Source organism: Phocoena sinus, chromosome 2, assembly GCF_008692025.1.
Source record: "Phocoena sinus isolate mPhoSin1 chromosome 2, mPhoSin1.pri, whole genome shotgun sequence".
In the NCBI taxonomy this organism is placed as follows: Eukaryota; Metazoa; Chordata; class Mammalia; order Artiodactyla; family Phocoenidae; genus Phocoena; species Phocoena sinus.
This window is the reverse complement of record NC_045764.1, coordinates 2,742,191-2,755,466: the sequence shown is the minus strand read 5'-3', so window position 1 is coordinate 2,755,466 and position 13,276 is coordinate 2,742,191. Positions and strand designations below refer to the sequence as shown.

General features: G+C 39.8%; 1 protein-coding gene across 12 annotated transcripts in view; it reads left to right on the top strand.

Annotated features, from left to right (window-relative positions):
• ZNF438 (zinc finger protein 438) overlaps positions 1-13,276 on the top strand; it is a 171,418-nt gene that overhangs the window by 78,628 nt on the left and 79,514 nt on the right. For 9 of the 12 annotated variants that reach the window (XR_004347968.1, XR_004347966.1, XR_004347967.1 and 6 more), the window contains one exon: positions 10,584-10,661. The exons of the other annotated variants lie outside the window; for them this stretch is intronic. Coding sequence is in view for 4 of the 9 variants with exons in the window: in XM_032618977.1 (XP_032474868.1) it covers positions 10,660-10,661 (2 nt within the window). In the remaining 5 variants the exon portion in view is untranslated. The remainder of the gene's footprint in view (positions 1-10,583; positions 10,662-13,276) is intronic. 12 annotated transcript variants of the gene reach the window in all.

The window sequence follows — 13,276 nt, the reverse complement described above, 5'->3', positions numbered from 1 at the left end:
TTCTGATGTTGTCATTTCTTTATTAGGTCATTTCTACTCCCTGGAAATGATTGTCCATGGCTCCTGGCTTCACTCAAGCAATTCTGAGTCACCTAGCTTTTTCTATACGAAATGGTTCATGTTTATAACTGGGTAGTCTTTTCAGCCTTGCTTCCTGCTTGTAGAAATTTGAGAATCCAGAAGCATCTTTTCAGTTTGTTCTCTCTCTGCTCCTTTCAGTCCAATCTGACATAATTCTTTTGAAAACTTTGTGAGATTCCTGTGTATCACATTATAATCCACTCCGTTAGACAGAAGTCACACCCACATTTGTTTTGAGATATGCTTTTTTCTACTTCAGATTGTGTGTCAAAGCACTAGAAGATGATACCCATAAGATTCTTAGAAGCTGGCTTCCCTGGTGGCACAGTGGTTGGGAGTCCGCCTGCCGATGCAGGGGACATGGGTTGGTGCCCCGGTCCGGGAAGATCCCACGTGCCGCGGAGCGGCTGGGCCCGTGAGCCATGGCCGCTGAGCCTGCGCGTCTGGAGCTTGTGCTCCACGACGGGAGAGGCCACAGCAGTGAGAGGCCCGCGTACCGCAAAAAAAAAAAAAAAGATTCTTAGAAGCTTTTCTGTTTGAAAGAGTCCAAAAGGCACACCCTCAAGATTCCTAGAGGCCTTTTATCTAGTAAAGAGAGTCTAAGTAAGAGGCACACTCTTAAGATTCTTAGAACTGAACTAGATACAACTTTAAATCATTTTTCAGTCTCAATACAGTATTTTATAGTCACACTCTAGAAATTTTTATCCTGAAACCATACTTTACTGGCAGAGCCCTAGACTTGATTTTTACTTTGAAGCCATTTCTTACTTTTCTGTCTGGGGAGAATGGGGATGAGAAAATCTTTTATGTTTGAAAAGAGCAAGTCCTGGCTCCTCTAAATTCTGCTTGAAAATGAAACGATTCTTTTGTTAGCTCTAAATTCTGCTTGAAAATGAAAGAGTTCTTTTGTAACTCATCTTTCTCTTTGCATTCCATATCGTACTTGGCTAAAAGAGACATCACTTTCAACCTTCTGCCTGGCAATCTCCTTAGCCAAGTCTGCCACTTTATTGGGCACATTTTCTCTTTTCTATTTTATGCAAGGAATAGTGTTGCAATTTTTCCACCACTGTGTAAGAGGGCTTGTCATTTCTCCATCTGTTAACATTTTCACTAATGTCCTTTAAGCTTTCATTAACAGTATTCTTGAGGCCCTTCCTGTTTCTGCTCACCACCTGGTCCCAAAGCCAATGTCACTATTTTAAGATTTTTATTACAGAGTCCCACTTCCATGTACCAGTATCTGTTATGGTTATCTAATTCTGTAACAAATTACCTAAAAACTTGTAATCTTAGAACAACAACCATTTTGTTGTACTTCACAAATTGTAGGTCAGTGAAAAGGGCAGGCTTAGATGGTGGTTATTCTTCTCCATGTAGCATCAGCTGAGGTTAGTTGGTGGCATTCAGTTAAAGGATGGGCTGGTTTGAAGAGTCCAAGACAGTTTTACTCACATTTCTGATACTTTGACATGGATCATTCAAAAGCTATTCTTGGCTGGGGCTGTCAACCAGAGTGCCTACACCTAGCTTTTTCAGCATGACAGTCTCACTGTAATTAGACTGTGGTGACAGTAGCACAAAAGACCAGAAGGAGGAAATAGGTATCTTCTGTTGTAAAATTCTTACTTATATGTGAAGTGGTGTACTATTATTAGAAGTTAGATTGTGGTAAGTTAAAGCGCTATAGTTTAAGCACCAGAGCAACCACTAAAACTACAAAAGAAACAGGTATGTCTAATAAGCCAACAGTGGAGATAAAATGAAATACTAAAAAATATTCAGTTCCAGATAAGGCAAGAAAAAATGGGAAAATAGCAAGATGGTTACTTTGAATTCAGTCATATCAATAGTTATATTGAGTATAAATGGTCTAAATGCTCTGAAGGTGGAGATCATCAGGCTAGATAAAAAAGCAAGACCTACTAACCACATACTGTCCACAAGAAGTCCTCTTCATATATGAACACACAGGTTATAAGTAAAAGGATTGAAAAAGATATGCCATGCAAACACTAATCATTAAGAAAACTGGACTGGCTGTATTAATATACAACAAAATAGGCTTCTGAGCAGGGAATATTACTAGTGATATTGAGAGATATTTCATAATGACAAGAGAATCAGTTTATCAAAAAGACATGACAATCCTAAATGTCTATGAGCCCAATAACAGAGCTTCAAAATACTTGAAGCAAAAATTGACAGAACAGAAAGGATAAATAGGCAAAACTACAGTTGTAGTTAGTCTCAAACACTTCTCTCTCAGCATTTGATTTATAAGTAGGCAGGCTATTAATAAAAACTAGAATCTGGAGCAACACTGTTAACCAGTGGACTTAATTGACATTTATAGAATATTGCACTCAATAATAGAGGAACACACATTCTTTTCAAGTACACATGGAATTTTCATCAAGGTAGATCATATAACAAGTCTCAATAGATTTTAAAAGATTAAAACTATACAGGATATGTTCTTTTACTATTTCTAAATTGGACTAAAAATAAATAACAATAGAATATGTAGAATTCCTCCCCCAAATATTTAGAAATTAAACAATACAGTTTAAAATAAACCATGGTTCCAAGAAATCACAAGAAAAATTAGAAAATATTTTTTAACTGAATGAAAAATGAAAACACATTATATCAGTATTTATGCAGCTAAAGCAGTGCTCAGAGGAAAATGTATAGCTTTAAAATACATCCATTAGAAAAGAAGAAAAGTCTAAAACCAATTATCTAAGCTTTCACCTTAAGGAGCTGGAAAAATCAAAGCAAAATGAACCCGAAGTATGTGGAAGGTAGAAAACAAGAAGTAGAAATCAATAAAATAAAATATTATAAAACAGACAAATAATAGAGAAAATTGATGAAAGCAAAAGCTGTTTTATTATTGTTTTTTACCAGATCAGGTTAGTTGGCCCTCTTTAGTGTCAGTTCAGTGCCTTCCATATATATATTCCTAGAGATAAGAGGTTAAAATTGTCAGCGTCTTAGGCTCTAGGCCCAGAAACTGGTGTCTTGTCATATCCACCATATTTTATTGGGCAAATAAGTCAAAGAGGTTACCCAAATTCAAGGCTGGGGAGAGACATATATACCCACTTCTCAGTGGGAGAAGTTTCAAAATATTTGTGTCACTCTTAAGCACCGTCATTTTTGAAGACCTCAGAGAGCTATGAAAACGAAGAGTGCTGAACAAGCTGAAATAGCAGAAATGGAGGAGCATGCAGGAGATGAGATTGCTAGCAGTCATCCTTCCTGAGCGTGTTTGCTGAGAATGGACACTGGCTAAGGATCAAGCTTGCTATGGAAGTGAAACTCTATGAGGGGGAAGAGGAACCATGGGAATTTTGATGGTCACATAGTCTGGCATGGTGAACTGGAACCTAGGGAGGCCTCAGACACACAGCTCGTTTTCCCCATAGGTTGTTTGCTGAGCCTTGGGGCGGGATGGGAGGTTGGGAAGTTGAGCTGGAAATATGCAGTGAAGCCTTCTGCAGTCCTGCAGTGCTTAGGAGACCGTCTCCATGTGATGGAGTAGGGCGCAGCTGCAATAAACACACCACTGATTTCACCTTTGAGACGTTTTACACCAGAAGTAAGCTGATTAGATTGAAGTGAGCAGCTTCTCACCCTACCTGTCTAATAGAGGAAAGGATGGGCCCTCACTGTGAGAAGATAACATCAACCACAGTTTTATGGCTGTTACATTGACAGTATTGATAATAAACTAAAAAGTTATGTGACATGTGAAAAGTAAAAAAAAAAAAGTTCAAAGAAGAAGGTACAAGAGAAGCAGATCCACCGATGATACAGACTTAGGAGTTACCAAACGAAGATTTTATAGCTGTTGTAAATGTGTTAAAGGAAATAAAGGAAGAGGCTAGCAAAGTGGATGAAAAGATGAACAGTATCAACAGAAAGTTGGGATCTATCAAAAAATAATCAAGTGGATATTCTAGAGCTGAGAAATACGGTATCTGAAATTAAGATTTGAGTTTAAGAGCAAACTTGGCACAACAAAAATAACTAGAACTAGTGAACTAAAGGAAAGTTCAGTGGAAAAAAGTACAAGCTCAGAAAGAAAAAGGAATGGAAAGAAAAAAACAGCTTAAGAGACATAGGGGATTGAGTCACTTCATCTAACATACATGTGGTTGGAGTCCCAGGAGGAGAGAATGAGCAAAAGAAATATTTGAAAAGATAATGACCAAAGGTTTTCCAAACTGATGAAAGATCGCAATCCACAAGTTCAAGAAGCACCGGAAACTTAGTGAACCCCAAGCAAGATTAATATGAAGAAAAACACACCTAAGTACAACTTAGTGAGACTTGTGGAAAACAGCTATAAAGAGAAAAATCTTAAAACAACTGAAGGAACTAAACCACACTCCCTTCAATGGAGCAACAGTAAGATTGGTGGCTGACTGTCCTACAGACATTATTAAAATCAGATCATAAAGGAATGACATCCTTAAATTTTAAGTGCAGAAAGGAAAAATATGGCCAACCTGAAACTCTATACCCAGCAAAAAAAAATTTTTTTTAATTGAAGGCAAAATAAAGATGTTTTTAGGCAAAAGGTGTGACACTTTCTCACAGGTAGACCCACAGTACAATAATACTAAAGAAAGTTATTCACTCTGAAAACAAGTAATCCCAAGTGAACCATAAAAGCTCAGGGGAAAATGAAGAGCATAGGGAAGCATAAATATATGAGTAAGTATAAAAGATTTCAGACCATTGAAAGCAACAATAGTAATGTTTTGTGGGGCTTTAAACATACATAGAAATGGAGTTAAACTGGTATTTTTGTCTTGCTCAGGAAGTGGTAAAAGTCAACTGTAAATCAAGAAATTATTTATAATCTGTAAGATAATTGCCAAAAATATTACAAAAATGTTTAAACAAAAACTTCACCAAAAGTAAAATGGTATAATAAAAAATTGATTAATCAAAAAAAGAGGAATAAGTGAAGAAAAAAGAGCAGATGGAATGAATAGAAAATTTATAACAGAAAGGTATCCTTAAATATAATTAAATTACATGTAAATAGGCTTATTCCTCCAATTAAAAAACAAATTTTTGGACTAGATTTTTTAAAAAGAAAAAATATATAGTTTGCATAAGTTATATATCACATAAAAGGGTATGGAAAACAAAGAAAAGGTACACTATACAAATACTGACCAAAAACTCTTGGATATTAATATCAGACAAAGCAGACTTTATGCCAAGAAGAATTATGAGAGATAAAGGGGGGCATTTTATAATGATAAAGGATCAGTTCAGTAGGAAGACAGAACAGTTCTAAATTTATATGTTCCTAACAACATAACTTCAAAATATATAAAGCTAAAATTGACAGGACAAAAGGAGAAGTAGATAAATCATAGTCGGAGAATTTAACAACCTTCTTTCAACCACTAATATAACAAGCAGATTTAAAAAAAATTTTTTTTATTGTGGTAGAAGTCACATAATGTAAAGCATACTATTTAAACCATATTTAACTGTCCAGTTCAGTGGCACTAAGTGCACTCCCTTTGCTGTGCAGCTCTCACCATCATCCATCTCCCGAATTTTCCACCTTCCTAAACTGAAACTCTGTCCCCTTTAAACACTAACTCCCTATTTCCTTCCCCCCACCCCCAGGCTCCTGGCATCTACCAATGTACTTTCTGACTCTATGAATAATTTGGCTATTCTAGGTGCCTCATATAAGCGGAATCAAACAGTATTTGTCTGCACCTAATGTATATTGGAATGCAGGTATTATTTTGTTATTTAAGGTTAACTTAATATATGTCCAGCAAGCAGATTTTTAACAATCAGTAAGGTGATAGAATATTTAAACAGTGTGATTAATTTGACCTATTTATAGAACATTATTTGCTATTTATAGAACATTATTTCCAACAACTGCAGAATGCACATTTTTTTCAAGCATGCATGGAACCTTTACCAGAATAGAACGTGTGCTAAGCCAAAAAGCCAATCTCAACAGATTTCAAAGGATTGATATCATAAAGTATATGTTCCATGGTGGAATTAAACTAGAAATATATAACAGAAAGATTAAAAATTTCTCAATTTGCATGGAAAATAAGCAGCACACTTTTAAATAATCCGTAGGTCAAAGAAGTACTCACAACCACAATCAGAAAATATATTGAGGGCTTCCCTGGTGGCGCAGTGGTTGAGAGTCCACCTGCCGATGCAGGGGACACGGGTTCGTGCCCTGGTCCGGGAAGATCCCACATGCCGCAGAGCGGCTGCGCCCGTGAGCCATGGCCGCTGAGCCTGCGCGTCCGGAGCCTGTGCTCCGCAACGGGAGAGGCCACGACAGTGAGAGGCCCGCGTACCGCAAAAAAAAAAAAAAAAAAAAGAAGGTAACATTAAAAGCCAGCCATCTAATCTTGCATCTCAAAAAGCTAGAAAAAGAAATGCAAACTAAATTCAGATAAACTGGAAATAACTAACAGAAAAAAAGACAAAGAAAATTAGCAAAGTCAAAGGTGTTTCTTTGAAAATATTAATAAAATTGATAAACTCCTACTTAAAATAAAGAGCTCAAATTAACAATATGGTATAAAAAGGAAACATTATTAGAGATTCCAGAAATATTAAAGGATAAGAAAATACTATGAACAACTTTATGTCAGTACATTTGACAACTTGTATGAAATGGACAAATTCCTTACCAAACTAACACTCAAAAGAGTAAAAATTGTGAATAGTATTATACCTTTTAAAGGCATTGAATCTGGGACTTCCCTGGTGGCACAGTGGTTAAGAATCCACCTGCCTATGCAGGGGACACAGGTTCAATCCCTGGTCCGGGAAGATCCCACATGCTGTGGAGCAACTAAGCCTGTGTGCCACAGATACGAAGCCTGCGCTCTAGAGCCCGCGAGCCACAACTGCTGAGCCCACGTGCCACAACTACTGAAACCTGCACGCCTACAGCCCGTGCTCCACAACGAGAAGCCACTGCAATGAGAAGCCTGCGCACTGTAACGAAGAGTAGCCCCCGCTCGCCGCAACTAGAGAAAGCCTGCGCGCAGCAGCGAAGACCCAACGCAGCCACAAACAAAAAAGGCATTGAATCCATGCTTCAAAATCTTCCCATCTCTAGTAATATTCTTCACCTGAACTAGGTCTCAGTTTTAGGTCTCTGATGTAAAAGTTCACTGTGGCTGCTGACAAGATTTAGACTCAACTCCCCTTCCATACAGTTTCCTTCAGATTGATCTCCGTTTATTTACTTTTCATCCCTTTTTTTGGAGTTTGAGACGTCCAATTAAGTATATCACATTTTCCTTCTGCCAGCTTCCGAACCTTTGAGAAGGAGACATAACTCAGGTTGGCATAAAAATGTCAACCTTATTTGTGGGGGAACTGGGTAAAAGCATCCTTAGGTCTGACTCTAGTCATCGTACCCCTTCGAATTGGACTGACCTAACTTGCCCTTTTGAGTTTGCCATGTGGATGAGAGGGGAACGTATGCAGGTTTGGGCAAGCAAGTTCTAAGAGAGGGTGAGAGACTGGTGACATGTGTGGTCAGTCTTTCACTCTCTCTCATCAAACAGATAAGGCAGAGAGAGAGAGAGAGAGAGGGAGAGAGAGAGGGAGAGAGAGAGGGAGAGGGAGAGGGAGAGGGGGAGAGGGGGGAGGGAGAGAGGGAGAGAGGGAGAGAGGGAGAGAGAGAATGGTGTTTTTTCACCTATCAACCTGGTTGGAGCCCTACTCTTATTATCCTCTTTCTCTAAGAAGTCAGATCTACCCTGTTCAGATGGAACCCCCAGTTCCACTGCCAACCTACTTCTGGGTCCTCATGTCATCTGGACCCCCTGCTCTATTTTGAATAAGTTTTTATAATTTTGATCTTACCCCCAGAATTCTTGCCTCTCCTCTGCAGAAATGTAAACCTGGCTTTCGTAGGCAGTGCTATTTTTCAACTGTACTATAACAAGTTATATTCTTTAACTTGATCAGTGCTGTCAACCAGAATCATCTCAAGATCTCAAATGCTGAAAGTCCCTCTGTTTTCCTTCCTCCTCTTCTCTGGCTAGTGTTTTCCCTTCAAAGCCTCAAATTCAGAGATTCCTTCAGTTATATACTGTCTTTCCACCTCTCTTTCCCTCCCCCCTCTCTATCACAGCAGATGGCCGTGCTATTGGTCTTAACTCCCTCAACTGTACGCCCTTCTACACAATAATTTTTATCTATATCCGTCACCCATCCTTTCTTCCATTTCTAACCATAAAGAAAAAACAGTTTCTCCTCTTAACATGGCGAACTCTAACCAGACGTCTTTTCCCACCTTCTCACCAGACTTTGCTCCATTATTAACCTCTCTTCCTTTTACTGGCGTTAAAAATGAAAACAACAAGTCTTGTTAAAGATTCAGCTTTCCTTTCAAACTATGCCAGGCCTCTTAGAGTAGTTAATTCCATTTCTCCATTTTCTTTAATTCCCCCAATTACTGGAAGTTTCTGTTCTCTTTTATTGCCATCCTGAAATTTCTTTCTAAGCTCACCAGCGCCTGTTAAGTTATTCTTAGCCCTCCTTCCGCCCTGAAAAGACAGGACCGGGTGCTGCCTCCTTTGCCTCTTCTTCCTCAACTTCACTGATGGACCGCAGACTTTGTGGAAAGCTCCCCTCTCAAATAAGTAAACCTTTTAGAAGATAAGCAAACTGTCTTATTGACTTGCTGTAACAAGGGAGACCACACAGATGATTCTGAAGGACTGCCTGCTTTAGGAAATGAATTTAGGATTTTTATAGGTTGATTATAGGTTGATTATAGGTTTTATAGGTTGATTATCAAGTTCTAGGGTAAGAGGTCAGAAGTGAGCTGGGTCTTTGGGTTGGTTGATTTCTTAAAGTCATGATCAATGCCCACACGCAAGGAGGTGATTGAAAGGGAAGGTCTGTGGCTGCCGAGGACACTGCGTCTGTGACTGTCCGGCTGAATGCTGGTAACCGTTCCAGCCCTCGGTCTTGCATAACTGATGGCGTGGTTATTCGCGTTCTCACTTTCAAGCACGTCTTCGGTGTATTTTTGACGATTTAAATCCGTTGCAGTTGCCCTGGTTTCCCCTTACCTTGGCTATTACAGTAACAAAATAGGTCTCACTGCCTTTCGAATCTTCTCATAGTAACTCTAAAACCAGAGCCATCTTTCTAGAATACAAATTCGAATGAGTTCCCTACTGAAAACCCTTGGCGGCTCTTTTTATGTCTAAAATACAGCGTCATATACTGAGTGTAGTGTTCAGCCCCTTTTCCAGTCCTCCTCTGTCTGTTGGGCTGTGGGTTTCCTGCTCCCTCCGTCCGTCCTGCTTTTCCCCCTCACTCCCTGCCCCCCCTTTTCTCTTCCTCACCCCCAGACTATGCTTTTATTATAGAAGTATACTGACTTTTCTGAGCTCGTACTCTGTATTGTGGCCTCTGTGCCTACAACAGAATAATTTTTGTTTCTCCTTGGAACGTTATTTGTTTCTAAACCTTACCTCTATCCGATTGTTAAAAGTCCTGTCTCTTTTCAAACTGTATTTAAATGTCGCCTGTACAGAGCATGTTACTTTGCTGGGACTATGTAGCAAAATTCTACAGACTGGGTGACTTCAACAACAGCAGTTTGTTTGCTCAGTCTTGGAAGCTAGTCATCTGAGATCAAGGTGTCGCAGGCTTGATTTCCTCTGAGGGTTCTCTCCTTAGCTTGCAGATGTCCGCCTTCTTTCCTTGTCCTCACATGGTCTTTCCCCTGGTGTGTCTCTTTGTGTCCTAACTTCCTCTTCCTATAGGGGCACCAGTCAGATTGGATTAGGGCCCACCCTAAAGGCCTTATTTTAATTTAACCATATCTTAAAGGGCCTTATCTCCAAATACAGACACATCCTGATGTACTGGGGGATGAGGGCTTCAACACATGATTTTGGGGGGTTAGAAGACACAGTTTAGTCCATAACACAGAGCCTCTGTACGTCTTCCCTGCAGTAAGGAACTCTCCCCCAAACCCGAAGCACTTTGGACCACTTGCAGCGTTTATTGTATTTGCCTTGATGTGGGGTTTTTCGAGTTGATCTGTCTGTCTCCGGTGGTTTGTGGGTTTCCTAAGGACAGGAACTATCTCTTACTCAACTTCATCTCTCCCTGCTCTCTAGTGCTGAGTGGGGCTTGATTGTTAGCTAAATTTTAAACGATTCAGTGTAAATCAGGCTTAAATATCTAATAATATATTTTCCAGAAGTTTTAGGAGATTGACATAAAATATATAGGAAGGGAATATGTTATACTTCCTATTTTAGAAGTCTTTGAGCATAACTTGAGATTTTTATCTTAGGTTCTTAAATTATACATAAGTAATGTCAGTTTTATAGAACTAAACATAACTCTTTTATGATGTTTAATCATCTTATTGGCTTCTGTGAGCTACCTATCAGTTCTTTCAATTTTATTACTTCCATTACATTTGTTTTCAGATAAAGATGAATGTCATGTCTCAACCAACGCTGAAAATGAGAAGTTTAGAAGACATTTGCTAAGTCAAGTCACCTCATGTAAGTCTGCTCACATCTCTCAGCATCAGCTTAATATTGATTTAAAATGTAAAGCATTAAGTTCACCACCTTTGAGGCTTTCTCAGCGCTCGAATTGCTCAGAGTATCTTAGAGGCCCCTTGTATGTTGGACCGCTGGTCTCTGAGAATAGTGGAAAGATGATTACTTACTAAAGTTCATGTGCTTTAAAATCAAGCTATTATTTTAAAGCTGAGAGTAGCACTTCAAAATCGTCCTTTATTTTGTATCAAGTCTAGGCAACAAGTCCCAGCTGTGTGCCAAACTTAATGGCTCTAAAACGGTTTTCCATTGTAACAAATATTTTGTTTTTCAGTTTCTTAAGTCTTTGTACGGTTTTTTAAAATATGTTCTTGATCATTAAAGGGCGATATATCGTAACTGGAACCTTAAATGGTTAACTATTTATTCAAAAAATGTAGCTTTGAAAAGTCATCTTAACCAATCCCAACTATTATAATTATCTCCTAATGGTCTTCTGTCTTCATTCTGTCTTCTATCCTGTTTTTGTTGCCAGACAGATCTGCACGTAGAACCACTCCAATAATTTTAAAACCCTTTAATGGCTCCCCACTCACTACTGGATAGAATCCATGCCTTCCTCTGGCATTCACAGCCCTCTCCCAAGCTCCTAAAAATACCCCCCGCCTTCGCCAACTGAGCTCTCTCCTGTTCTCTGACTTCTCATTCTTGTCTGTGCCTCTGCGTCTCAACTTGGACTGTTTTCTTGGTGTTCTCTGTGACGGCCTTTGCTCCTCCCTTTCTGGTTTCTCTGCCGGTCGAAATCTTGGCGCAAGCTGGCCCCTCAAGGCTCAGCTCGGGTGTGGACCCCTCCACGAAGCTTTCCCTGATCACTCCAGCTAGAAGCACGAGCTCTTCCCCTCTCTGCTGGCTTCGCCCAGGATTTTGTTTTTACCACTGTTTCAGCACATTTTACCCTGCAGCTTTAGTGTGTGTGTTGATGTCTGTCTTATCTCCCACCCGAGGTTGTGAGGGCCAGAAAATCAAACCTCTTGTCTGACTTATTTTTGTCTTACGCAGCATTCGGCAATAACCTTTAATAGTGCTTGGTAAATATTTGTATAACAAATTGAGAAGGTGCCTGGACTTTTCTCCCATCATCCCCTTCCGTCTTTCATCCTTACAGACACATATGGTCCGTATTCATGGCAACTGTTCTCCGTCGTTGTGCCCTCCCGGCAGACCTCCACACTGCCATCTTATCCTAGGCAAACACTGACCGTGGTGTAATTAACAAGATACAGTCAGTTCCCAGCCTCAGAAATAAACTGTAGTCCCAAAGTTCATGTCTAATTCTGTTGTTTGGAATGCAGAAAGCATTTTTCCACAAAAACAATGTTATAAATAGTGGTTAGGTTTCTCAGCCAGCCCTCCCAAGGCTAGTTAACCCAGAAGTACCAGTGCAGCCTCCGTGTATCACATTGTTTTGTAGAGAACCTCTAACTCTGGATATGGAAACACATCTCTCATTCCCTAGAAGCAGAACAGTAACTTTCTGGGCAGCCTGAGCTGTAGGAGGGTCTGAGCTGGGGCTCTGGCATGGCCCGTCCCCCCATATTGTTTACCCTCATACCAGCAGCTTTTTGGTTTTCAGTATTTGCATAAGGAACATTTACCGATAGGTCACTGATACTCTCATGTCTTCGGAATTGAGGGCAAGGGGACACTTGCTCTTCTCATCCTCCCACAGTAGATTCGGATGGTAAATAGGGCTTCAGCTGCCCTGTCACATGGGGGTTAAGTCAGGTATTGACAGATGAGGAGTGTCTTACTACTGCTCACTTTCAGTTGTCCTGTGGGCTTATGGGAATTAAATATATAAGCATGGAAAATACTTCTCTCTATAGGAGAAACACATTTCTAGGCATCAGCTCTGTATTTGACATGACATCAGTTTTGTGGACAAGTGATTCTCATTCCTACGTGGGCGTAGTGATGCTTTGCCATGAAAAGCACCCGTGTATGTAAACAGCCCTGGAGGCTGACGGTTTCTGCTGTCAGGCTGTAAGAATAGCACTCCATAAAATTTAGAGAATTTAGCATGTTCAGCATCTTATGAGCTTGGAGCACAGAAGTGAGTGTCTATTTTATGTTTAGTACTGTCCTAGATGCTGGGGACTGGGGAACGGGAACCAAAGATAATATGAAAAGTGTCCTTTCCCCTCCAGGATCCTGAATCGGGGAGTAGAATATGAAAGAAGCATTCACAGTGCAAACAATATGTTGTTAATTGCCATAAAGTACTTCAGGCAGGTAACAAACGTTCTTAGGATGATCAGAATGGCATGATTCACCATGGTTTTAAAGAGAGTGGTGGGATTTCATTTAGTCTTAGAGCAATGGTGAAGGTCTAAATAAAGAGCTAGGAGAGGAAATGATATTCCAGGTTGGATGAACAGAGGACTAGAGTTACAAACAGACAAAAGAAACAGCATTACTGGCTGGAACAGAAGGTTTAGTTTATGTCAGTGAAATAATAGGTGGGAAAATGGCACCAGTGGTTCCACCCTGGCAGTGAATAAGAGTTCATCCATAGATCTTTTTAAAAATACAAGTCCCTGGATCTTAACCCCAGA